Genomic DNA, 27811 nt, shown 5'->3' with positions numbered 1-27811 from the left:
AAAAATCAGCTGTTCAGATCAACCAAATTAAATAGATTTGATTGTCCCTCAAGTACATTTCTATATATATTAAAAAAACACACCAAAGCATTTTGTTTTGGTCAATGGTGCAAATATCAGTAAGCAAAGACTGCAATTGCTTAGGGGCCCCCAACCTCTAAAGGGCCCCATCACTGACTACTGGTAGTCCCCCTTCGCACACTACAAAAACAGTCTTGAAATAAGTTAAAAAAAAATCTTGAATGAAATGTATTTACCCTTAATTTAAATAGGTAAATAAGATATTTTGCCAATGAAATTAGCGTTTTTTTCTCTCAAAATAAGATAATTAGATAGTATGCACTTGAAATAAGAAAATGTAATTTCTTTTTTCTTATTTTAAATGTAAATTGTCTTGTTCCATTGGCAAAGTGTCTCACGTACCTCCTCAATTAAAGACAAACTCCACTTATTTTAATGACTTATTTAGATTTATTTTTTTGCAGTGTAATTTTGGACCAGGACATCTCTTTACAGATGTAATGGTGCAAAATATTCCCCACTATCACACTTGATGGTAGAATAGGCTAACCGGACCTTATTTACACCCCAAGATGTACCAGATTTCAACATGATGGTGAGCCGTTTAAACGTGACACCAATAGCAAAGCAGACAGTGGTACTTGTAATAACTATGTGAATAACTGTGTATAGTTCATTAGACGGTTGGTAAAAATTACACTCATATAATATGTTTCAAACACACAATAAAGATCTTAAAGGAAAAATGTATTTGAGTATTTTATTTTTACACTACCATTTGGAATTATGGGCAATGGGGGGAATGGGGTGTTTTACTTTATATGGCGCCCACCCAGATAATGTTGCTTAGGGGCCTATTGTTGTGTCGTTAGGCCATTGGGTTTGGTGCCTTATCACCACAACCAAAGCTGGTCACAATCTAGAGTTTATTCAATACAAATGTCTGTAAGAACAGCTTAAATTAAACAGTGTTCCCATCTCTGTGAATGAATCAAAGGGGAGTCCTGATGCGTTTTTACCATGAATAAAAAAGATATACTAGATACCCTGTCCCGAACAGAGAAATAAAAGTAGCCGCAAACCTATCCCCTACCGCTTTTTTCTCATCTTAATGAAACTCCACAAACAAAAAAAGTGTGCTTTTCCCTTTAAGGAGCCCCCACCATTTGCAGAACGGAGGGAGGAGGAGCAGGTCAGCGGAACAGCGACTGAGAAGTAGAAAAAAAAAAAAATCCAATAGCGGACGGTTTCAAGTCCCCCCAGTAGAAACTGTGCCTGATTTGTGGCCAATGTTGGAGATGTAAAAAAAAAAAAAAAAAAAAAAAAAGAGCGAGAGAGAGGAAAGGAGGGAGGGAGGGAGAGGAGGGAGAAGGAGGAGGATGGGGAGGAGGGAGGAGGAGGGGGAGGAGGAGAAGAGGAGGAGGGGGGGAGGAAAAACACTAAAGGGGTAGCTATGGAGATGGAGCGTTTTCCTGGCTGCTTTCTTTGACAGGTGTTGAGTGGGGCAAAAGTCTTAAAACAGAATTCAGCATGTACGCCAAAGGTAAAGGAGCTGTCGTCCCTTCTGATAGCCAAGCGAGAGAAAAGTAAGTGGATTGTGTTGCTTTATTCTGAGAGTTTTTACCTGCTTATCCATGCGGGCGAAGGGACAGCTGAGGGGCGCACAACTTTCTAAACTAGGCAGCGTAATTTAAAAGGAGTGAGCAGGAGGAAAGTGCGCTCCTCCTCAACTCCACCGACCACCTTGGAGGTGCGTCTCCTAAACGTTTTCATTTAAAACGCGCGTGTAATTATGCGCCTTTTATTGTCTAACAATGTGAGCAAACACCTCTGTGAGTTGATAGCGGGTATTTGGATATTATCTATCTATTTGGTTATTTATATCGTGCGCTTGTGAGGCGGTAAAAGTTGAGGAGACATTTTCGTGGGGGTAAACGCACCCTGGATGCAGGGCTGCTCGCTTGTGTCTGAGTGAAACTTTCAGGGAGGAAGACCCTGGATGTTTTGGGTGGTTTTTAGTGCTCTTTTTAGTGGCTTAAAGCTCTCCGGCTGTGCGCTCTTTTGGTGCGTAAAACGCGGGGCGCAGGCACCTCAGGCTGCAAGAGGGGGAAGCTCTGTCCCGTCCAACAAGCATACAACGGTGCTTAACTTTTAAACTGGAAAACACTGATTTTATCACAAAGGAAAACTTTATTCCAGACAAAGCAGATTAAAAGACAAACTCTATTTGGGGTTTTTAGTTGTTTCATTTTACTATCTTTTTTTTTGGAGCGCGTTTTTTTGGGGGGTTATTCTGAGCAACTTTTAAATGTCTCATTCCGAACAGAGTGGTGTCTGCCTTTTTCACTGCTTAGCTTCATAGGACTAAAAAAAAAGTTTTTTTTCTTTAGACAAACCTTTAGAGGGTCCTCTGGGTGCTGTTTTATCACCATTAGTTCTCCTGTTTTTACGCACCGAACGCTGCTCGTTTGTGGAGCAGCGAGCCGGGCTCCCCGTGGAGATGCAGATGTAATCCCTGAAACAATGTCAAGTCCTGGGAGGCTGTGCTGCTCCACGATGCCCGTCATACATCTGGAATGGAATCAAAACTTATTTTGAGTCTCCCATTTATGTTTTGGTAGATCCCCCTAATTAGGATTTTCAGGGAGTCTCTTATGCGCTTTTGGATGCTTCCTAGAATTAGACTTACTGCACATCTGCTTATAGGGAGCGTTTGATTTCAGTTTAGTTTTACCTTACTTTGTTTCGCCTATATGTGTTTATGTGTTGATGCGGAGGAGTGAATCCTAAATGAAAACAGTCCCATGTGGGTTTATGAGCAGCAGCAGGCAGGCTGACCTTTGAACCAGCATATGATGCTTTAATATTGCATATGAAGCACCAGCATCTCCGTTTACACCTGTTTGTGGAGCCTGGGTTATTAACAGCATGGTGAAAAGCTATATATAATTTAAATGATGTGTCTTTAGTTAGTTTTTAGTTGCACTGCTTGTTTCGGGGGACTGTGGATCATGTTTCATGTGTCACTGGGAGTGAAATCAGTGCAGAGACAGCGTGTATTTCAAATGATAATGTGGGAGAAGGATTAATTATTTAAAACAAAAACTACAATCTTTTGAGAAAAGCAGCAAAGATGAATGGATTTGAATCAAGGATGTTTAACTAGGAAAACTAGAGAACATCTTGTTTATTGTTTGTCCATCTGTTTTCTTGAATAAATATGCATCTATAACAACTTGTCTTTAATATCTTAGAATCCTCTCCAGTTTTTGAAATTGTGTGCAATTTTATGCAAAACTGTGAGCACCCTAAACTTTTTCCCATTGCCACAATACAACCATCAGATATTTTTTAAGGATTTTTTTTTTTGGAACTTTAAAATCGAATGAGCTTATAACACGGTTTTCAGTGTTTTATAAAGTTTGAAAGGCATGAAATACATGTTTACAATTTGTTATTTTAAGCTTTCCAACATATTTTTCAAGAATGGACTTTGACTAGGCCGTTGTTAGACTGGAATATAATTCAATCTAGTGTTTTAGCACTGGGAGCTATCACTGTCCTGCTAGCAGGTAAATTTCCTGCCCAGTCTCCGCACCAAATCTGATCAGCTTCCCTTAAACTGCGGAGGAAAGGCATCTTCACAGCCTAATGCAGTCACTGACACTCCTCTGTTCAGGCTATTTAGAAATGTTTCTCTCCCATATTGCATTTGTTATGTGAGCCAGAAAGTTCAGCATTGTGATCTGGTCTAAATGTTATAACCATTAGACTTTTAGCAACAGTTACTGTGGTTTTATTTCAGCAACAATTTGCCTTGTCACTATTATTTTAAAAAAGTCCCAGATTTATAGCAAGTGTGGCCAAAAGTTGTGATGACAACAGATGCTTCTACCTGAGCTGTGGATCTCTGCAGCTCCCCCAGAGGTACCATCTGTGCTCTACATTGTCATTTTAGCATTTCAACAACACTCTTCACTATGTAGATGATGTGTTGAAGAATGCTTTAGGAACCTAACTGTGTGTTAGATTTCTCCACCAATTAGTGCATTCCCAGGTCCTGGAGTGATTTGTATTTCTGGGTTTGTTCTTAATGAAGTTAAAATTAGGGCTGAAACAATCAGATTAATCAGGATTAATTGATTATTGAAATAATCGCCAACTAATTTAGTAATTTATTATTTGTTAACTGGAGTATAGAGACTGTAAACCATGCCTTTAGCTGACAGAGCGACCCACTTAGAGCAGTAATTATACCAAAATTGTTTAAAAAAAATATCTAAACACACCAAAAAAACTTTTTCATTTGTCAAAATCTTTTATCCAGAACTCCTCAGGTGGCACAGTTGTAGTTTCACCAGGTTTAATTTATAAAAAATCTTCTTAAAGTAACCTTAGGCTATCCGATTATCAATCAATTAATCAAAAAAAATATTCGACAGATTAATCGATTTGCAAAATAATTGTTTGTTGCAGCTCTAGTGAAAATACACAACTCCCTTTTACTAGCCAACAGTGGTCGATCATTCTGGATATTAATCATGAGCATCAGAGTAAAGGAGGTTGACTTTAAAGCCACACTTTTCAGATTTTTATTCATAAAATTATATGTGGAATCCATGTACCATTTCCTCCCACTTCACTACGATATACTTTTTATTCACCCATCACATAAAATTGACAAAATACATTAAAGGTTGTGGTTTATCTTCACAAAATGTGGAATGAGTAGACATTTTCCAAGCACACACTGATCAGCAGGTAATGTCCACACATAACAGACGAGGCTTACCCTCTCTCCTCACCTTTCTTGTCCCCCTAACTCACCCCGCAGGGCTAACACATGTTCCCTTGTAACCATGGAGGTCCTAACAGCGTTCTCAGTGAATTATCATATTCATATATACATATTCATTCAACTCTTTACATATAAGCCTAATGAAAAAGAAGGTACTCCAGATGGACGCATATTCCATTAAAGGAGGAGTTTGGCATCAGAGCTGCAGATCCTGCTGTGAGGATTTATCTTCAAGTCTTTCTAATTTGATAACGTATAAAAAAAAGTTTATGGCATGAAGCTGACCTGAGATCAGAATGCAAAGGTAAGCTAGAAATACAGTGCAAGTGCTGCACCAACATGTTTGTCTTGGTGTTGTTTTAATGAAGAACAGGTGATGCAATGTTTCAGCTGTAAAGGAAAAACTTGTTGACATCAACAAGCCAAATTATTAGAGTAGAGAAATATTTTGCTTGCACAGCTAGAGACTCAGCCCAACATGGGTGTAGACAGAACATATAAGTTACTCTAGAGCATAAATGTTTTATAGAAAAAACTTGTAGGATGAAATATTAATGGTTATGTCTATAAACGTTTGAATAAACTGCCTCCCTGTGTTGCTCTTGCAGTGCAACATAAGCTAATTTTCTTAGATTTAAATCAGAAAGAGGAGCTGTTAACTTCATTCAGTGATTTTTGTTAATGCAAATGTGCAGCCATTGTGAGCAGCTGCCTTCCAGGAATTTATCTTAACTTCTTATATTTTCAGACCACTACTTTGATGGTTTCTTGAAATTATATTTTTAGTTTTGTCTCCAGATAAAGAGCATGATTAGCGTACAGTATGTGATCTCGCTCAGAGTTTTAGTGCTGCTTTTTTTGTTTTGGTTTTGTTTTAGTAACCAAGGCTCCCCCCAGGAACAATGCTTTATTTCAGGTATGCGTTGTAAGGTCAGTGTACTTGTTGGTATTTTGCAGGGAATCTGTTGTGTTCATGTATGAAGTGGAAGATCCTGGAACTAAAATACAAAAATTATATGTTTTAGGGTGTGGATCTCAGGCTTACTGTACATAATGTTCTTAAGTGTGTACGGGATGAAGTGCTGTACAGTACAGGGTGAAAAAAAAAATCTTGTAAAATGCTGAAGCCAAGTTTTGGTTTTGTTCATAATAACAACATAACACAGACAGGCTTTCAAAATACTAAATAGATTCATTTAAAGGCCTTGCCATATAATACAAGTGGTTAGGAAGAACTGCTTCATAAAGTCATTTAAATTCACTGTTATTCGACTTTTTTCTCTTACCGTTTTAATCAGCACTAATCATTATCAGGCAAGATTTCCTTGTGTTGCTCTGATCAATGACCTGTGACTAAATTGCTGCAAATTAAGACTTTTCTTACCATTTATCTAATACATCCAAACATAGAATTAAAACTGCTTTCAGTCTAAATGAATGAATAATCATCATAAATCATTATCATTTCTTATTAATGGGAGTTTTGGCCTAGTGGTCAGAGGAGTGTGGTTGTGCTCTGAGAAGGTTGCAAATACCCGGTTCGATCCCGACAGCCTGCAATCTGGGTTCCTGAGCAAGACCCTTAACCCCACACTGCTCCCTGAGTGCCACACAATGGCAGCCCACTGCTCCTCAAGGGGGTGGGTTAAATGCAGAGAGGGAATTTCCCCATTGTGGGACAATAAAGGGATTTATATTTACATTTACATCTGGATTTTGGTTTCTTATAAATGTGCATAAATGATGATGATATTATATCTGCTTTATTTTCTATTGGATGCAGAGCTGCTGTCTCTAAGAGACAGTTTTACATAATTTGTTATGTAATGTAAATCTATGACATTGATATCAGAATTGGTCTAAATTAGAATTCATATGTCAGAACTTGAAGAAAACCAACTGGCTTTAACCAGTAATGGCCTAAATCTGTGTCAAGCCAGCAGAGCAGATGTTAAACAGCAAGAAGGTCTTGGGTTTCATTTCCAGCCTGGGCCTTTTTGCACTTTTGTTGAATTCAGCTTCATTCTTCTGTCCAAAGTAATTATGTCAGCATAAGTGACCATTCTAATTTTCCCTTTAGTGTGAGCTTGTGCATACATTTTTATCTAAATCTATAATTTGTGCCCTTTTGTTGCTCTTTCTGAACTGATAACTTGCTGCTCCTTTTGTCTCTCCTATAAACTGTGTGTACAGCTCTGACCCTCCCATGACCCTTCAGAGGATGTAGCGGGTATAGAAAAATTTTAGAAAGACTTTCATGAGAGGGAGTGCCTAACAGAGCTTTAGGCTTTAAGATTTATGTTTTTGTCTTCTCAAATGGCACATAAAATGTTCTTTAAAATGTTGTAATAAATCTGGTATCCTGAATTAAATACATTCGCCTAAAAGTTTCAATTTAAGCTCGATCAAACGTCTTCTCTTTAAAAAGCAACATATTTTTATACTTTTAAAATTCTCTGTTTACAGTGGTTTTAATATTTTTTCAAGTGATTTTCGATTTGTTTGGGTGAAGAACTTCAAGTGGAAAGTTAATCAATTTGTTTTGAACGCAAGTTTCTTTACATCCTCTGCTCCGCCTCCGGCTCCTCCCACCTATTTGCATGCCATTTAACAGGGATCTTCAGGTCTGAATGCATGGCTTTGATTCTACACAGATGGCTCAGCCATCTGCATTTGAGTCTTTTGAGGGAAGCATAAAGAACTGCACAGGAACACAAGCAGAAACAGTATTCAGAAAGTAAAGAAACCCTTGATTTACCCTCAGCACCCTTTGGGGTAGCGGTGCTCCCATTCAGATTTGTCAACAGTCAATTAATGCCGCCTGTTGTCAGCCGCTTTTGGTGCATCCGCAGAAATTTGTTGCCCTTCGCACTCTTCATAAAGTTGGCAGTATAAATATTGAAGCTCTGTGCCTGAACTTGTTAATCAGTTTGGCAACACTGCACACAGAGCAGAACAGTTTGTCTCTTATTAACATACAGAGGAAAGCATCGGTGTGAACGGCAATGAGGTGAGTGTCAGGTGATAATAGGAAACAGATGAGTGCTTTAAATATTTGGACTAATTGCTTCATGGTGGGTTATGTCATTGTTACCCTCATTACCTACCTGTTGATGAAACTCATTATTAGCAAACCTGTGGCAGTAATGTCAGAAATTCTCTGTATTCCAATTTTTTAGAAACCTAAAATATGTCTCTGAGGTAAGGAGAGGTTACCAGTTAAACTGGGTGCAAGTGAGACGATTATGTTGTATTTATTTTTTCATATAAATGTGGATGTGTTTATGCACATGTGTGAAATTTGTCTGGATTAACCCGTGGCTAAAGCCGTTTGTGTTTACATGCTCATTGACACTGATTTGTTTTGACAAAGGAACTGCCAGAACAAAGACAGGCAAATAGAAACGGCATGCATGCTGGGAAAAAGATTCAGTAAAAACATCTTTACAGGGGTCTGAAACAGACACCGAACATCCTTCTTCCTTCTATATAACTGTATTTAAAACTTTATTACTGTTGCTTGGCTTAATATCTTTGAGCATAGAAAAAAATAACATTTTTACATTATGCAAAAATTGTGATGTAATTTATTGGGATTCTAGGTGACAGAATCCCAATAAGGGTGGAATTGATCTAAATCAAATTTTGATGTTAAAGCCTCAGAGGTTTTTATAGATCATTAATGAAAAAGCAGCAACATGAAGACCAAGACACGAAGCAGGTAGGTCACAGATAAAGTTGTGGAGAAGTTTAAGAATAAGTAAGTTTATGAAAAATAAAATGGAAACTTTGAACCTTTCATACAGCACATTTCAATCCATCCATCCATCTTTCCTGCTAAATCCTTCAGGGCGTGGTTTGGCGGATGCTTATCTCAAGCGGTCTATTTGCAGAAGCAGGATACATCCCGGACAGGTTACCAGTCCATCCCAGAACATCACAGAGACCTACAAACATGCACACACACCCACAACTAATGGCAATTTAGAAATGCCAATTAACCTAAGAGTCATTTTTTTGGACTGTAGAAGGAAGCACCAGAGGAAACCCACGCATGCACAGGAAGAACATGCAAACACCCTGCATAAAGACACTGGGTTGAGAATTGAACCCAGGACCTTCTTGCTGCAAGTTAGCACTGCAAAAACTGCACTAATATGCAGCCCACTGTTCAATCCATCATTTTTAAATAGATAAGGTATGGGTTACCTGTAAACCAACTACAACATAATGGTCCATCTACACTGACAATGAGATCATTAATCAGGGTAGTAGCCAAGATGCCAGTGGTAACTCTAGAGCAGTGTTTTCAACCCTGCTCCTCAAGGAACATTGCCCTGCATGTTCTCTCTGTTGTAGCACACACATTTTGGATTATTGCTGTTCTGCCAAATTCAGTTTTTTAGAAGAAAATCCAGGCGAACTCCTATTGTGCCATTTTGGCACATTTTGGTGTAATATCGGGAATGTGGAATTTATTTTTTCAATTTAAAATTTGGAATGCTATGATATATTTGGTTAGAAAAATACTACTTTCCTCCCAAAAATCACAAGTTAGATTTTTTTTTCCTGCACTCTTTATTTACACACTGTAATTCAACACTATTTACACAAAGTTAAGTATGGAAAAAAGCCTGGGGATGCTAGATGTATTAAAAAATAACCGTTTGTCCAGTCAGGACGCCTCATACGTCTTTGGAAATTTCACATTCTGCAGAAACCAATGATATGCACCAATTTCAACAGACAGAAGCTGCAGCAAATCACATGCAAGAGTAGCAGAGGTCTTTGCAATTTACGCACAAGTACAGTTTCCAAATATGGGCTTTCTGCTGTACCGTAATACAGAGAGGAGAAGAAACTTTTAGCTGAAAATAAGCTATTGTTTAGATATATAATACAGAAACTGACATTTGTTCTGATGAAAATATCATTTCATAAAAAAAGGCTAAATGTAGGACAGATTTGATGTGCTTTGCTTAGTTTTCTGATATGTTTGGATGAATTTATTGAGTGGATAACTTTAAATGTTTAGAGTTTTGCCAATGTGATTGAATACTAGAATGAAGTCGGAGTCTCATGTGAAGATCTGGACATATAATACGTGTTTGTCAGTTGCAGATTCAGTCAGCTACATGCTTATTATTGTAGCAAAAGAGCTGCAGCCCTCTTGAAAGGGGGCACTTTGGCTTAAGGGGTTACGGGTAAGGGTTGAAATACTGCGCTATAGAGGAGCTGCAGAAATACACAGCACAGGTGTGAAAATCACACACTTTCAAAATCTGGGTATTACTGCAGAAAGGTAAAAAAAAAATCATTGAAAAGAGTATCCAATCTGCAGGCAGCTTTTTGGAGTTCAGAGACATTGGTTGGGATAAGAAATCCTTGAATGAAACATGCTGGAGACCCACCTTGCTGTGTGACACTATCTATAAATATAGAGCAAGAGCTGCAATTTGATTTTGTAGTCTGGCTGGGCAAATAATTTCTTTTGCAATATAATTACAATTTAAAAATATGCAATTTTCAAATGGCAGAGGCACTCAATTTTTTTGTCACATTACATTTAAGAAGAGAAAGAGACTCAATTTCTCACTGCAGCCCTTTAGGTGGTGGTTGTTCACTTAAAGTGAGTCTTCTGCCACAAAGGAAGGTAGAGAGATTTGCAGCTAGCATGTAACTAGAAAAAACAGTACAGTCGTGCCTCAGTGGACACAGTGGAGAAGGAAACTTTCAACATAATGAAAAAACTGAAACCCTTAAAGAAAGCATCTACTAGCTTGTGGTTAGTGCAAAGGAAAATCAAAATCAGATTGCATTGGTATTTGTATCAAAGGGTGTCTTTGAAATGCTTCACTCAGGGGGGGTCTAAGTAAGAAAGGATTAAAACAAAAACTTCAGGACACAAAAAACCCTTACATATAAATGATATATAATGTAATAAATTAGTAATTTGATTACCTCTAAAGGCAGTAGGGTTGCCCCTGATTTAAAATAGGGGTGACAGAGTAGTTTGGGCGACATATTTTTCTTTATTTTCCTCTAACTAAAAGCAAAAGCTGCCTCAGCTTATTCCTTTGTCACCTCTTTGTCCCCCTTACCCCAATCTTGACTCTGTGATCTCTGCTGAATTATTCAAATCCAGACATGGAAATACATTTTTGAGCTGTGCGCTTTAGCTGGCTAAACTCCCTCAGCCGGGATGCCTTCATCTCTGGAGGCGAGTGAAGGTTTGCTGGGACGGCCTGAGGCTAAATGTCAGGTTGGCTCGTAAAGACAAGGCAGGCGGAGACATCTTCTTGATGAATAGATGTAAAAAAAAAAGTGCTGTTTCACTTGCATGAAGGAGAACCTAAATAAAGAAGAACAGGAGAGGGCTAGTAGATTTTTTGCCCCTGCTGGGGTACAATCCTGCTCGATGAGTATAGAGTAAAAAATGCCCTTTTTCTTGGGACTTTGAAAACTATCTCTGGGTTTGGACACAATTTTACTAGAGTCATTTTTATTTCCTGAGGCCAGATAAAAGGTCAGAGTCTGGGTGTTGGACTATCAGATTACCCCAGAATTATTGTAGTGTAAGGCTATGTGCTGCGCAGCAAGGATTTGTGGACCTATTCCTGCAGTGAAGCTAAAAACAGTGTTCAAAAGGAATCCGCCGGGGCAGAGGAGAAAATGGCAAAACTTCAATATATTACACAGGTCGAAGGTAGCCGTGTAAAGTTCAAATATCTGCTTGAAGATATTGCTAACCTGCTTAGGGTCTCCAATGTTTTTGTAGTAGTTGAGGTCCTCTCCCCATAGCCAGCCTCATCAGTCGTCAGCTAACAGGGTAGACCAGGCTTGCCATGCCAGGAGAAACACCTGATTACTTGCATAGTTTTACTAATAAGTCGAAAGTTAAACACAGATATACTGTAAATAAGTCAAATGATATCTAGCTGTTTATGCTTGGTTGATTTCAGCGTCTCATATTCTGAGGAAATTGATCATCTTTCTGATGTCATTGTTTCACAGCAACCAAAGATAACTTGAGTTGAGGACTTTTGAAAGCCCACAAAAATGCACAGATAAAAGGGCATGACAGACAGGTGTTCACTTAACCTTTGATGAAGTGTTCTGACTTCCACTAACCAGCATATATTTCACATCAGTGTTTTCCTTTATAGCATTTCATCAGTGGATATAATCAGAAAGAGTGAAAGCCAAAGTGGAGGAAATGGGAGACACTGAGAAGGCTGTGTGTGGTTTGTCTTGTAAACATCTCATCTTTTATTCCTGAGTGACACATGTAAGAAGTGCCAGGGTCACTAAAGAGGAATTTAGGTTTTTGGTGTCCAAGGAAAAAAGAATCAGTCGCTGACCTGATTCGGTTTACCTCTGACATACCTGCAGTACTGTACATGGTTCTTTAGAAAAAAACTAATTGTTTGCTTGCATAGTAGCTCCTGTTCTGCAGAGTTACACTTACTGCCTCTGACAGAGTAACAAAAGGTGTCCCCTGGAGCCTGGATTGAATGAGTATTTTTAAATAATGCATTGCAGTCAAGGCAGGTGCCCATCGCTGGTGCATAGCACCCCTCAGATCACATCAGCCTTCGCCATGAAAATTTTATTGCTGCAGAACTCATGGGAATCTCTGTGCGACCCTGCACAGTGCAAAAAGGGGGTATATAGGAACTGACGCTTGCTTTTGGGTGTTTTCACACCACAAATAGGGGCTCAATTTTACACATTACATCAGTTGGCTCCCCCTGCTTTAAGCATAGCGTCACCGCCATGTGAACTGCTCAGGCTGACACAATGGAAACAGCGGAAAACGTGAGCATGGGGGGAAAAGAGGGGGAAAAAAAAGAAAAAAACAGGACGGAGGCCATGCTTTATGTTACCCTATTTTCAGAAAAAAACTATTTAATGTATAAACACTGCAACATTGAACTTTTTTAAGGAAAGCAATTCAGTAAATGTAAAACATAAACTGTAGACTACAGATTACATAAAAAATTGTTAAGTGCCTAATGTTTACAATTCCTTAGTGATTGGAGGTGTGTAAAGAACAATGCCATGTGCCTGCTAGTTTTTATTTAGCGCTAATTTAATAAGAACATAAATAAACACCATCATGGTGTTTATTTTATACTCAATGAAGTCTATTAACGCCTTAAAATTTCATAATGGGACCTATAGGAGTTACAGATGTTACAAGGAAAACATGCAAGTATTTGACTTAAAACTTCCCTATTTGGATATCGTAAAGGCGTTATCCAAATAGGGAACTGTTACTTTCTTAAAAAAACTTAAAGGCCAACGAAAATACAAAGTGCTGAATATCTGGGATTATGTTCTTTGGATGCATTTCCTAAAATGTAATTGCTTAAAATGTAGAACAGAGTTCATATTTATGTTAAACTAAATAGAGCATTCCAGGAAGAAAACGTCATAGCAACCTTGAAGCATGGTGGCAGAGTCGTCATGGTTTGGGATAGAGCTGGGCAATATATCAAGATTTTAAAAAATATCAAGACCTTTTCAAAATAGATGAGTCTATATCATATATAGTGAGATGGTCTTTGTTGCAATATAATTATACTTATATGAATGCCATTTTCAGATGTTTGTTAGAAAATGTACCTGTGTGACATTTGGTACAAAGCTTTGATTCAGAGGTGAAAGATTTTTATCATTAAATGCTAAGTGACGGGTGTCCTCATTCATTACTATAAAGCACTAGATAAAGAACAGATAGGGGAAAAAAATTAAATATAGTGGTTAAAGATAGAGCATTGCATTTAGCTCATATATGAGTGACGAACTGGCAAAATAAACTAATGGTTTCTGTCCATCTTTCAAGCACAAGGAGAGCTATAGCTCATCAGATCCTTCATCCCATGTTACTAGATGGTTATAGGAGCATAGAGGAGATAAGTACCTGTATATTTGGGTTCTATGATGTGTTTTCCAACTCTTAGTTTTGCCAAAACACCTTTTAAACAAACATTTAGAAGGAACATTGTAGAGATACTAGGAATCTAAAGCTGCTGTTTGTTCATTTCCTATCTTAAAAGTAAAGTGTTTAAGTATTCATTTGACTTTTGTTATCAACTGACCCACTGGTTGTGGAACTGAAATGCTTCACCACTGAATTGAGTGGTGAGACGGTTACTAGCCAAATTAGTCAATCAATCAATCTGTAAGCTGCATCCTTAGTGTCAAGCATCTGGCATCCTGAAGTGAGTGAATCTTTACCAATGCAGACTGGACAGAGTAGATTTAGACATGATTTTCAGCTGTGTTTGTCGTGAAAATATTGTGTAATTTTTTTAGATGTCCAAAGAGACATGGGGGCTTGTATTAAGAGGTGATCAAACTGTGCATGTTACTGTGTTAAAAATAAAGTCTCTAACAGGACTGTGTCCTCCTTTGCACTATAGCCCAGTAATAGCCCAGTAACAATGCGAGGGCTAACTAAGCAGATGCGTTTACCTGAAAGTAAACTTAGAAGCTGCATCAAAACACATCTATATAATAAATATGCAAAACAAAAGAAAAGCAGAACATATTCATGTTTAAACAATTATTTTAACTCGTAACATCAGATATAATTAACAGGCAATTCTAAAAGTGTAATTCAGGGCTGTAGTGTGATTAAATAACTGTGTGCCAGTTTATTTACAAACTTTATATAGACCAGTTTACAAGTTCACTTCTACCTGGTGAATGAATCCCACTCAAATCAAAGTCATAATAAAAAACAGACGGGTAATACAGGTCATTCAGATGGATTGTTCAAAGCAAATGGTTTTATGTTACATTCTCCTTTTTTCCCCTCTATTTCTAAATCCTAATCAATTATTTTAATTGAAACAGACTTTTTTCTCCTTTTATGTTTCACCGATCAAGACAGTTTATCTAATGAATGTCTGCACCATTTACAGTCAGCAAGGTCTCACTTTAGGACCATTCTCTGCTGAAGCTTAATATCATTATGTTTCTGTTTTTAGGCTGAAATCTGAAGAATTACCTCAAAATAAAAAAAATATTTCCTTTTGCTAGAGTAAATAAACTTATTTCAACTCAAATTACATAAATTGCTGAATAGTATTCATGCCTAAATGTTATTTTTTTATTACTGTTTTACTTTGACACTTTTAACAGAGATTTTCTCTTTATGAAGATATTTTCTGTTCCAAAAAAATACCTTAACTTGCTTTTTTGATTTACAATTTAAATTGATTTATCAAACTACATAATAGTTGATAAAATACTGAAAATAGTGATAACAAACAGCCGATGCATTTCTTTTTAGATAATAATAATATTTAGTTCAAATTTTCTAATGCATTGGAAAAAAACCATGTTAAACTTTAGAAGGTGTTCATTTTGAAATCAAACATACAAAACCAAAACTCCTACCTGTTGATTTTACATTTCAATCAGATGTAGTAATAATTAATGTTACTGTAATGTGTGTAATTCTTACTAATAGAAAGTCATGTCAGATAATTAGTCCATCTTTAAACAGAAGATGTTTTCAAAAACAGAAAGGTTGGAGATAATAGTTGGTGTTTTTCGATGGATTGGATCAGTTACAACAAACTGTTGTACTTCAGGCAACCAGCTGTTTTTAACTGAAAGTATTGAGACTGTTGAATTCATTCGATCATTGGATCATGGTTTGGAAATGTTTCTTTTAAATACTGTAAAACTGTTTAGTCAGAGTCTGTAAAGTTCAGTTAACTGTGGGCGACAGCATCTGAGTTGCTCGCGATGATAGCCTTGAGCTTTCTGTAGTCATGGCCAGCTATACTTGTCAAGATCTCTTCTAGTGTCTCTGTGATGAGCACTAATAAGGCAAAGCCCGTGACAACTACCAGGGATTAGTCAGCTATCCAGAGAAAGTAGCAATTTGTTCTCCTGGAAAATATATTAAATATCAGGCTCATCAGAATTCAGTTTTTTATTAACTGTCCACCAAAGTCAGGTTTAAAAAAAAAAAAAAAAGTGAAGAGAAAAGAGAATAGGTTTAACAAGATATTAAATATTCATTATTGTGACATTTAGCAAAGTTAAAAAATATTACTAGAAAAAGAATAGAATTAAAGTAGAACAAATGCTTTACATTTTTGAGTTATAATTGGTATGCTACTAATAAATGAATGGTGACATAACAATTTAATTCCATGTAAAATAAAGTAAGTAAGTAAGTAAGTAAGTTGGTTAGTTAGTTAGTTAGTTAGTTAGTTAGTTAGTTAGTTAGTTAGTTAGTTAGTTAGTTAGTTAGTTAGTTAGTTAGTTAGTCAGTTAGTTAGGGTTATGTTAGTTATGTGTCTGCTGCATGTGATCTGCCATATTAAACAAAATTAACCACCAAAGTACTGGTTAGTCTGTATAAACTTAAATCTAGGTAGGCGTTTTATCTCAAAGAAGTGATGCTTCATATAGTTTATGTTAGCAGCATCAGAAAAAAACAGAGGGCTAACTCTTAATTTACTCAGTGTCCAGCTCTGAAGGACTCTGCTCCGATTTGCTCAGCTCCTTAGTGTTACAGTCAATGGGTGCTGTCAGCCATCTAGCAAAATTCGACTTGATTTTTGCCTAACACCAGAGACAGACCACAGTTAAGGGCTGGTTATACTCCCCGCAGCAGTGTGTCACAGTGAGCTTGCCGCAGATATTTTTGATTTATGCTCAATATTGAAGTGTGGTCTGTGTTATTCCACGCCACAACGCAAGAGGGACAATCACAAACTAGCTGTGGGTTGAGATTCGGCCGAGACGGTGAGGAAGTGGGGGCAAGTTTGTGCGACAACGTAGGGACATGAGGGCGAAAAAGAGCAGGGATCCAGGTGAAAAAAGGGTCCCAGTGTTCTCACGCACCTTGCTCTTCTAGCTGGTCCATCTTCACAAGCCGTTTTCCGCAATGGCGGTCATACAAACAAAACAAGCTGGTAAGGTACCAAACAGGAGATACGCATAGTGTACAGCGGATGTAGATTTGACCAATCAGATCCCAATTTGAAAATGGCATTTAGGTAAATAGCAATTATATTGAAAATGCAATTAATGGCCCTGCCCTATTTGATGTAAATTATTGAATTAAAAAAATACCTGAATCAGATGGTAAAATAAATGTTTAACAACTATGTGAAAGATATTCTTTGCAATACCGAAATAAGTTATTAATGTTTCATACTATTTGTTGGATGACAAAAACTTGTGTTGCTCTAAGGTGTTTGACACTGTAAAACAATGAGTATGATTAACGGCTAATTATACACTTTATTGAGGGTCATAATTGTGGTAAAATATTGTGAAAAATAGCACAGCTTGAAAATAAGAAGTTGAAGATGTGTTTAAAAATAAGTACTAAGAATAAAAACAATTGTAATTTTTAATCTTTTTTTTATATTATATTTTTTATTATATTTTTTTATAAGTTAAATTGTTCCAGCGTGTAGGTCTAAGGAACAGTTAAGATATTTCTCATCTTAGCTGCAATTTTCACCATTACCCTGTGTGATTACGCCTCACGGTGAGACAGATCTAAGTTTCATTCAGCGGGTTGAAAGGGGCTTAATGTGTGCAATTTGCATGTCCTTCCTAACTGGCAGTGTCCCAATGCTTTGATTTTATTCAGCATAATAAAAAACATAGCAAGGTTTGGTCAGACAGCAAATCTTTGGCATCATTGAAACTGTGATCGCTGGTGAAGAGCTCAGAAAGCACCTGGTTGATAGAATGTGTTTTTCTTTTTTCTGGAAACTTGTAAAGAGAATATTTTTTTGGCAATAAATTACTTTTTTTCACCCTTGAGTTTGAGTGCCATACATAAGTGATGCGATGCCTCAGTGGGTAAAATAGGAAATTTTTTCAGCACCACCGAATGAGGAAACGAAACAAAATCAACGAAAAATAAAAGACCCTCCTACATTGATCTTGAATATTTACCCTGCAAAGCCGGACATACACTGTACGATCCTTTTGGGGCGATTCTCCAGTTGTGCAAGATTTTTTTCCGATCAGGCCAATTTCAGCCTCATCATACATCCTGCGTCATGTCGTATACGGGGGGAGTAACGAGGGCCGATCAGCCTCTCACCACCTCCTCCCAATCAGGAAGGTCGGGAAAAAAAATCGAACATGTTTGAAATTCAGTCGGCCGTCATAAGGTGTTTGTGGACAAATCCTGCTGTTGAAGCAGAGCTGCAAGACAATTTACTAGAAGCTTGAGCACTGCCCATGTGCAAACAATGGAGTTCTTCTTCCAGATTGACGGGCCTGACCAGCGCCATCTGTCAGCGCTCAGTCCAATGTGTGGTTTTCAGACGTGTTATCTGAGCAGGTAGATCGCATCAGTGTCGGGCCGCACAGTGTGAGAACATCGTGAGCTGTGAACTTTAAATCCATGCGGTTTCGTCGTACGATTGAAAATTTCGCACAGTGTATGCCCGGTCTAACTGTAACATTACTGATTTTTTTACTTTTCTCTACGTCTTTTAAACCATATGTCAGTTTGCTGCCAGGATTGTTATAGAGCTATTTTAAAAGGCTTGTTTTTTATTATTCCATTCTAAACCGTATTCCTTCTGTATTGTAATAATTATGGGTCCTTGTATTTTATGTTATCTATCAAAGTTTATCAACATATGAGACAAAATATGATCCATTGAGGCGTTTAAAAGGAAGATAATCTTGAGGATATTCACCTAGTCCAAAAATCTTTTGCACAATACTTCCATTAAGCTCCCGTCTGAAGGTTCTGGGTAATTTCATAAGAACTACCCCTTAACTGGGCTGTTTCCTGAGGTATATTACCCCCAAGGGAATTTCTTTTCTACCACAGTAAACGCAGTAGAAACAAATGTCTCCAATGCATCTAACATTAAGAACCGCTTCAGGTTCATAGATTATTGATGTATTTTACGAATACTTTTCCGTTTTTTTTAGGTAGAAATATTAAAGATTTACCTTAATACGTTTTTTCCATGTGCTACTTAAAGTTCGGCCTCTTCTCATTTAATGGACTTACTTGCATATAGATGTTGCCTGAAATAGTACTGTTCTTCAGCACAGGCAGTTATCTTGTACCACTTACAAATTTGATCATATGAACAACATGCTCTAAAGCCTTTTTTGTTTGTTATGGAACATTTTTTTAGAAAAAGTTTTTATGTTGCAATATAAGACAATGAAAAATACTGACAGCCTTTTTCAGTTTATTTAGCTGATGAGATGTTGTATATTTCACTGGTTATAATTATGACATATATCTTGTTTTGTTAGCAAACATGTTGACATTTTTTAACTCATGACTAAAAATGTCCTCATGACATACAGGAGCTCTCACTTAATCATCAATACATGAGCATGCCTTTTAATCAAATTTTAGGGAGATAAAAGAATAAAATATTATGGTAGATTCACGGTTATAAACAAATCAAGCACACACCAGGTCTCAGTTCTCGCTGTGGGAATATTTTCTGGTTTATTGTGGACTTATTAAACAGGAAGATTGGTGCACAGTGAGTTCTCGTTTGGTATCATGTAAGTTTTGTTATTGCTCTTAGAATTTCTCACTGTTCACCCACTGTGCCTCTGTTGAGCTGTTACAAGAGCTGTGAATTTATAGAGAGACACAAAAAAAACTTCAAAAACAGTAAAGAAAATTAAGAATATACCTTTGCTACTAACCCCAATTAACATATATTGTCATCATTTTTATATTTAATAAGACAAGGCCCAAAAGAATCAGCATCTTCTGTATTTGAAAAAGCCAAATAATAACGCTTCTCTGCTTGCATTGTGAAACATGTTATAATTACAATTTAGTTTTTTTTTGTTGGTTTTTGATCTTTATGGTCAAAATTACTAGTAAGCAAAAAATAACTTTGATATTTTAATCTTTGGTATTTATGCAGTGTTATGCCAGATTATGGATGAAAGAGAGCACATGCATTTAGTTAAAGTAAAAGAAACAGAACTACACTGAAAAAAAAGACCAAGCTAAAATATCTATAAACAGAAAACAGCGTATAGCGGGTATTCATTCAATACTACTGTTGAATGAATGAAGTTGCCATGTGAGCGAAAGGATCAGAAATATAGTAAACATGGTTTTACCTGCCTGAAACTCGCTAAAAATCACTGCAACTGTATTGCTGTGAACGATGTTGATAAAAAAAAAGAAATGATTGGATCGGTGTTACTTATCCAATATCCGATCCAGCTAAATAGTCAATATTGGAGCCGATATCTGACCTGCGTATCAGATTGGAACATCTCTAATCTCACTGCCATATTATTTATTGCTTTCTGACTACATGGATCCTGCTTATAAAGAGTACATTGTCTGTGATTTGTGAAAATTTGTGCAATCATATTTTTACGTATTTTATAAATCTTGTCTTGTTTTAGTGAGCTAAGCAACTTGCTATTTCTTGTTTGCTTTTGTTGTTTTTGCGAGGAATTGCTTACTGTTATTTGAACTGGGCCTTGTCCAATAATGGCATTGACACATACTGTATTTAGCTCAGATCCTTCAAATAGTGTTACATACATGTAAACAAAACAAGCAGCATTTAAACAAACCAGTAAAATGAAACAGGCTACTGTATAATTTGGGATGTTGAGAGATGTAGGCTGTTATATTCTGTTGTGATGTAGATTTGTTGTGACGGAACCGTCTTTACAAGTGATGCAGCAATGTGTGAGAGTATCATGTACGAGCTCATTCCTCCTCACCCTGTCCCGTGTTCCTTAGCTTCTACACCGTTTTGTTTTCAGTGTCTCAGCCTCAACAGCAGACACCCTCAAACCACAGTGATATGGCTCAGTGCCACCAAAGCTCTTTAGCTTTCCGCCGTAGAGCCTTATATTACACATTCACAAACCTCCAAACAGTGTACACAGTCTTCAAACGGTAAAAGTCTCGCTTATCTAAGCTCCTTTCTCACATGAACGTTCAGCTTTTTATACTGCTTTTGTTGAAAAGTTTAATTATGTTCTTAAATTGAAAGAAATGTGAATCCAAGAATGAGCTTGAAGTTTTAAGATGACATAAAAGATAAGATTGTGAATGAATCTGAGAAGTGTTTCCCTCTGCTTTGTTTTCCAGGTTAGCTTTATACGTCTATGAGTATTTACTGCATGTTGGCGCACAGAAATCCGCACAGACCTTCCTGTCAGAGGTAAGATATCCTAATGAAGCTTCCTGTTTAAAAAGGATGAGTGTGATTCCCCTGCTATTGTACTGACCGTCAGAGGAATTTACATTGTAGGTTTTTCCAGGTTCAGTAATTATTCTATAACCTACAGTTGACCTTTCCTACAGTAAACAGTAAACTTTATCCTGTTTCTATGTTTAGATCAGTGCAAACATTGGTTTGCCTACTTAAGTGATTAACTACCCCTCTACATTAGGTTTAATTTGCGATCATAAACTGTGTAATTAGAGCACTCTGATACTCTGTTAGAACAGGTTGTTTGTGTTCTGTTTGGATTTTTGATAAGGGAAGCCCATGCATGCCAAGTTAAGTCATGATTGTTTGAGGCTAGTGCAATCTTAACAGTTTGCCCAAGGTCTACTGGACATATTAGCCTCTTATTATGCCTGTGCTCTGCAGAAGTGGTAAGGGCTCTAATGTGTTGCATCCTTTTCCTAATGGACATCCTTCCTGCTAATGGTTTGGTGTTCAGACTTTCTGCAGCTGAAAACGTCTCCTGCACACTGGTTGCATTCAGTTTTATGAAAGGCACTCATTCACAGCAAAAGCAAAGGCAATTCAACCTCTGACCACCTTAATCCAGGACATATTTATCTGTCACATCATTGTTAGTTCAGGTCAGAGTGACACCAACGATGTCGCAACTCTTTGAACACAGAAATGTTGGCTCCAAATACTCAAAATGGATTAAAAAAAACTAACTGTATATTTTAGACCGTTTAAGCCAGAAGTTATTTTTAGATTAAGCATAAAACTAAATATTTTAAAAACCAACACTGCTGATTTCTTTACATATTAAAGTTTTCTAAACTTTTGATTGAAATCACACTAGATTAAGATTAAGCTCTTTCTCTCAACATACTTTATCTGGCTCAGTTGGCTCTTATGCAGACGAATAAATTATTCCAATATGAAGACTCTAAAAAGAATGAATATGGAATTAATCTGTACTGCAAAACTGCATTAAAAAGTTTAAAATAGCAATATGCCACTTAATCACACTTATATACTGATTATTGCTAGGTGTACTAGACCTACATTACACCCAAAATAGATGATCAACTTCAAACTCCTATTACTCAAGTATTAGTAGAGATAGTCATAAAAGAACTGCAAGTAAAACAGAACATGTTGGTCTAATGTCAACAGACAGACATGAATGTTAAATAATGAGCCATATATTTTATTTTCTCAGAAGTGTTGGCCTAGTGGTTAGAGCAGTGTGGTTGTACTCTGAGAAGGTTGCAAGTACCCGGTTCGATCCCCTTAACCCTTAACCCCGGGTATCACACAGTGGCAGCCCACTGCTCCCTATTGGGATGGGTTAAACGCAGAGGTAAATTTCTCCAATGTGAGATCAATAAAGTTCAATTATTTAATATTATTATTTAAAAAAAGGTTCAAACATGACAGAATACATTAAGATATGTTAAAACTATGGGAATAAAATGCTTTTTGATTTACATGATAGAAAATATTGGTTTAACCAACCAGGCAGACATTATTTCATGACATTTTTTATGACCTCTGACAAATGTTTTTTTTTATATTTTTCCTACAAATCTTTTAAAAATTAGAGGTTGTGATAGATAGAGCAGGGCTTTCAGATAAAGCTGGCCTGCAGAAAGCCTTCAGAATTTCCAAAGGCTCTTAGGTGAATCTTCTGCCAGGGATTTCGATTTTATTGCTGGAAAGGGGTGAAATTTAGGGTTCGCGGGCAACCAGAGGCACACAAGTTAAGATCAGAATTCAAAACAAATAAACTCACATGCATAAATGGTGTTTAGACTTTCCCTTTGATAGAGCCACCTTTAATGATTGCAACACTACAGTAAGCTCCTATATGACTTTGTTACTAAAACTACATCTTTATATTTATTTATTTAAAAACCAGTAACTGTACTACTCCATTCGTTGATACTCTCTACCCTTCCTAAATGATGTGAAGAGGATTGCTATTTTAGTTAGTAATGTTTTTAATGTATTAATATTGCATGGAATTCGGGTGTTTTAGTGCTTGCTAATACGTTTTTAACCTCATATCCGTTTTGATTCTATAGAGTGGGTGGCATTAGGCCATAAGAAAATTAGGGATCTCATCCAATCCACATTTTTTTCACGTCCAACCAATCCTGATGATTCAATTTGGATATCTGCAGATCCCGATACTATTCTGATACTAAGGATCTTTTTGCTTTAATGATATCATTACTGCTGTTGTTTTGTTTTGTTTTTTTAATAGACTGTCATGAACTCCTTTCTACAACCAAATATACTATTTATAAATAGCATACATACCAAAAAAGGCAAGTTAAGATTGATGTAAGGTGAGAAAAGAAAAGTCATGATCAGTCAATTTTTTTAGCGGGACAATTCGCCTCCTGTAAAGCAATGGGTTGAAATCGACTGTTTTTATTTAATCAAAGAGCGGTGTCCATAAATGGATATACCTTTCTGCTGTTCAGTAGATTTTTGCCTAACCTGAATTTATTACAGAAATAGACAGAATATATCTGCCTTTATGAATCAAGCCCATTTTCACAATGTACAATTTTCTAAAACATCAGGACCAGTACAGCTATGGAAATAAATCAGATATCTGAGTTATAACCTAATAATAACATGACTTCATTCATGCTACATGTTCCAGATAGTTAACTCATCTCAAGAGGAGGGAGGCTGAAAACTGAAGCATGGCCTCCTTTCTGATAAATTTGGGAAATGTTTTAACTGACTACTCTAGGGACCTCATAGTACACTAAACTTTTTGTCTCAGTCGGTCAGTTGCTGCTCTAAACTGAAAAAAAGCTCAGAAACAGTGACCAGACTGCACAAGTAAGCCTTGATCCCCATTACACTACTCAGTTTGCATCAAAAGAAGCCACTAATTAAAATGATTTTTAAGGATTTGTTAATTTTATTTACCAAGATTCGTAATGAACAGTTGCATGGGCAACAACTAAGGAAACAGCCTGCACATAAAGCCAATTGAGTAAAGACCCACAGGTGGCAGGGTCATTAGCTGTGTGCACACCTTAGAAACAACTGCAGCAATTATTTTCCTGCTACTGTTTATCCTTTGATAAGGTACCTCGGTTAGTGCTGGATCTCCACAGTAGTCACTCTAAATTCAGCTGGATATGTTACTATAGGTTCTTTTTTTAAACCTAGATCTGCTGGCATGTGATACAAAGTTGTATCCTTATGTACAGACATATTTACTAGAGATAGCCACCCATCAGCCAGGACAGCAGTTGGCTGCCAGGGAGACTGTGGATACAAGACTAGGGGGCAGACATGCTGACAAAATTAATCTGCTGCTTGTGCATCAAGACATGTATTATATATTCCTAGCCTCTCAATAGCAGTTTAACCTCTTGACTGCCCCAAAATAAAAGATGTAGATTGATCAAGGCAAGATAAATATATTTCTTCTTTTCATAAACTCTCTTTTTTGTGAAATGAGAATGTGAGGATGTAACTGCTTACCAAGAAACTAAGAACCAGCCTTTTTTTTTTCATCGTCTTTCAAGAGAAATTATATGGTTTAATGCCCACATGAACGAACACAAATGTCTTTTTAATAGATTAGGGACTTTTATAGTTGCAGATAAACTTCAGGTCCCACACAGATACACCTGCTCATCTAATGAGAGCGCTATCACCAGTCCTCTCTGGCCTTAATTAGCCTCTGCTCCTCCTCTAGCGAGAGCAGCACGCACTCACTCACGTTTATAGTATCCACACAATGCGCTCCCGGTCCCCGGGAGGACTTCACCGCACTCTGCTCTTCTGCACAGTGCAGCACTCAGCTCTTTAGCAGCATTAAATCAACAGGCCCACAACAACGCGCCGCACATCACATCATTATAAGTGGCACTGGGGAAATCTGTAGGATAGACACTTTAATGGAAACTTGGGGCTTCTGTCTGTTTTTTTGTTTTTTTTCCTTCTTGTTTTTTGTTACAGAGCACATATAGAAAAATAGAGAAATCCCAGCCCTGTCATGGTGTCTTCACACACTCCAAGACTGTATTTATAGAAGCTCAGGATCTGTGCTGTTCGTGTGTAGAGTCATGTTTAGTGGTAGTGTACATGGCAGACAGTTGGTCGGCTATCTCTGGTTGGATCTTATCTCAGAGTCCAGATACAGGCAGGAGCTTGGCTGGTTTTCAGGGGGCAGCTGAGAGGACTGCTGCTTCAAGACAGTCACACTTTCTTAGCCACGAACTCCTCTGCTCTACGCTATAGATCACTCCCTGGCCGATTATTCCTCTCCCAGAGAGTCGCTCTGTCAGCCTAAAGTTGGGAGGAACGTTAAGCAAAATGGTTACATTATGAATAAAACATGCTGCAGTATCTAATTTTTCATTCATCTCCTTTTTCTCTTCCCCTGAATGTTCTTTTTCTTTTTCTATTTCTTGCAGATCCGATGGGAGAAGAATATCACACTGGGGGAACCGCCAGGATTTTTACACTCATGGTGGTGGTACGTGTTCATTCATCTGTTCTCTTCATTCTTTTACTTGGACACACACATGATTGTTTTTAAATAAGTCATGTTTATACCAAGAGGTAGCCTCGCATATGTAAAGTACCTGGCATATGTAAAATATATAGGCTATGTTTCATTGCAATTCAATTTGGGCAGCATAAGTTAACAACTAATAATTTATCAAGGTAAATTAGATAAGACACAGTCATGCAGAACTGTTTTCTGTACAAACTTCAATAAGATCGATTCAGTTTACCTTAATCAAAATTATTATTAAAATGCGGGCTTTGTGGCAACCCCTTATCCTAAGCAAGCATTTGATGACAGTGGAGAGGAACCACTCCCTTTCAACTGTCCCTTATAAGAAAAAAAGAAACACTAAACACAAGGCACACTTGACATCTCTTCTATGGAATGAAAAAAAAGACTTATATTTAGGACCAATGTATAGGTAAAGTGAAGCAAAAAGAAATTATATTTAAGGTAATCATTATATCCTTCAGCATCCTAAGCCTGTATCACATTTATAACCTATAACAACAGTGATAGCAATAAAATGCTTTATCAATATGGAAAGCCTTAAGCTCGTCTTTAAAGGGCATCTGCATGGTGGACAAAAACTAGAAACTGATTCCACAAGAAGAGCCACCTGAAACATCAACCTCATATTCTACCTGCAAATATTTAGTAAACCAATATTAGTATATTGTTTTTATCTTCTGAACAGTAAAAAAACAGATTTTTTATGTCTGCCCCTTCCGCTATCATCCACATGCAGACTATAGACTTTTTGCAGCAACTCATGTCTTATACTGTTTCTTTTATTTTATATAAACTGCACGCTAAATAATAACAATTACCGCCCATCATTTTTAAAGACTTCTAAAGGTTGTGATTCCACTGCATTTCTAATGTACAGCTTTTATGACTTATAACATACAATACAACAACAAAAACAAATATAGTATAGTGAATATAGTAAATGGATACAAGGGAGCAGAAATGTTGAGGAATCAGGAGGAAAACTGGGATCAAACTTAAAAACTATCCCAAACAGGGTAGCAACGCTAGAAATATCTGGAAATCAGAAGTTCTCTGCTCCTCTGTCACTGCTGCCCATCATCTGATAAAATAAGAAAGAGTTTGCTTCTTCAAACGCTCAGTGCACTGACCCTTTATGATCCCTTAATGGATTTATTATGGGGCTTTATTATTATTAATTTGCACTAAAAGTAAGACCACACTCATACGATTGTCACAAAACCTAAAACAACTGCATGTTTATCTGGTTGACTGTTAGTTAATTTTTTTTTTTTTTTTTGGCTCCAGAGACTTGTGTGTCCAATGCTCTGTGATTGCTGTAACTGCTGATCGCATCAGAGAGTGAATGAGCAAGTTAGTCAACCAAAGCCTGCTGTTGTTTACAGAAGCTTTACATGCACCTGTCCCTGTCGGTGTGTGTTCCCTTCATGACTGGAAACCTTCTGCTCCATCATCAGAGCTCTAACCCCAAGCTCTTTGTCATAAAACAAAGCCTCTGATGTGGGTTACTGTCTTTTTATCGACTCCTCAAATAAATCTTATAAAATACTCAATGCTGATCTGAAATTCTAGTTTTTATCCTTTTTTGGTTCTACATAAATATTTAATTTATTTAATTTCAATGATTCTTTAGGGAATGGCTTAACTATTTTAAAACAAAACAAAAACCAATGGCAGCTTTTATGTTTTAAACACGTATTAGCATCATATATTTATTAATGAAATCTTATGGTTTTTATATTTTTATTCTTTTCAGAGCATAACCGAGTATTACACTTTTATTTTTTGTGGATGAAAAAGAGAATCCATATTTCCAAAATGCTGCCAACATTTTCAAATCTAGTTTGTTCCATGAGTGGTGGTAATCTCCAAAAAAGTGACAAAGCAATCAGCCAAAAAATATTATAACTCAAATGAAAGAGAAATGTTTGCCATATGTGTCTCACTTGTAAGATTTGAACAGTTTACTTTGTTTAGTTTATTTACACATTTGACCCAAAGATGCCCAGGCTCTTTCTGCTTGGGCTTTACTTGGGTGCAAAAGCATCACTCTCTATTTGCCCTTAGATGTAGAAGTGTGCATGGTTACTGTTTTCTGCACTGCCCTGTGATGGACTGGTTACTGTACCTGTCCAGAGCACAACCCGCCTCTCATCCAATCACAGCTGTCAACCACTGTGGTACCCTGCAAGGATAGGAGGCTGTAGACGATGGATTGAAAAAAAAAATCACTAT

At 37.1% G+C, this 27811-nt stretch overlaps 1 protein-coding gene across 2 annotated transcripts in view; it reads left to right on the top strand.

Annotated features, from left to right (window-relative positions):
• The first annotated feature begins 1450 nt into the window (after positions 1-1450).
• The window catches only part of ssbp4 (single stranded DNA binding protein 4), a 123199-nt gene continuing 96838 nt past the window's right edge, over positions 1451-27811 (top strand). For both annotated transcript variants that reach the window (XM_015382658.1, XM_015382659.1), the window contains exons 1-3: positions 1451-1607; positions 20931-21003; positions 25467-25528. In XM_015382658.1, the coding sequence (XP_015238144.1) occupies positions 1552-1607; positions 20931-21003; positions 25467-25528 (191 nt within the window). In that variant the 5' untranslated portion in view covers positions 1451-1551. The remainder of the gene's footprint in view (positions 1608-20930; positions 21004-25466; positions 25529-27811) is intronic.

The sequence above is a fragment of the Cyprinodon variegatus genome, unplaced genomic scaffold, assembly GCF_000732505.1.
Source record: "Cyprinodon variegatus isolate N-32 unplaced genomic scaffold, C_variegatus-1.0 Scaffold261, whole genome shotgun sequence".
In the NCBI taxonomy this organism is placed as follows: Eukaryota; Metazoa; Chordata; class Actinopteri; order Cyprinodontiformes; family Cyprinodontidae; genus Cyprinodon; species Cyprinodon variegatus.
Note: the sequence above shows the minus strand (reverse complement) of the source record. Positions and strands in the feature narration are given on the sequence as shown.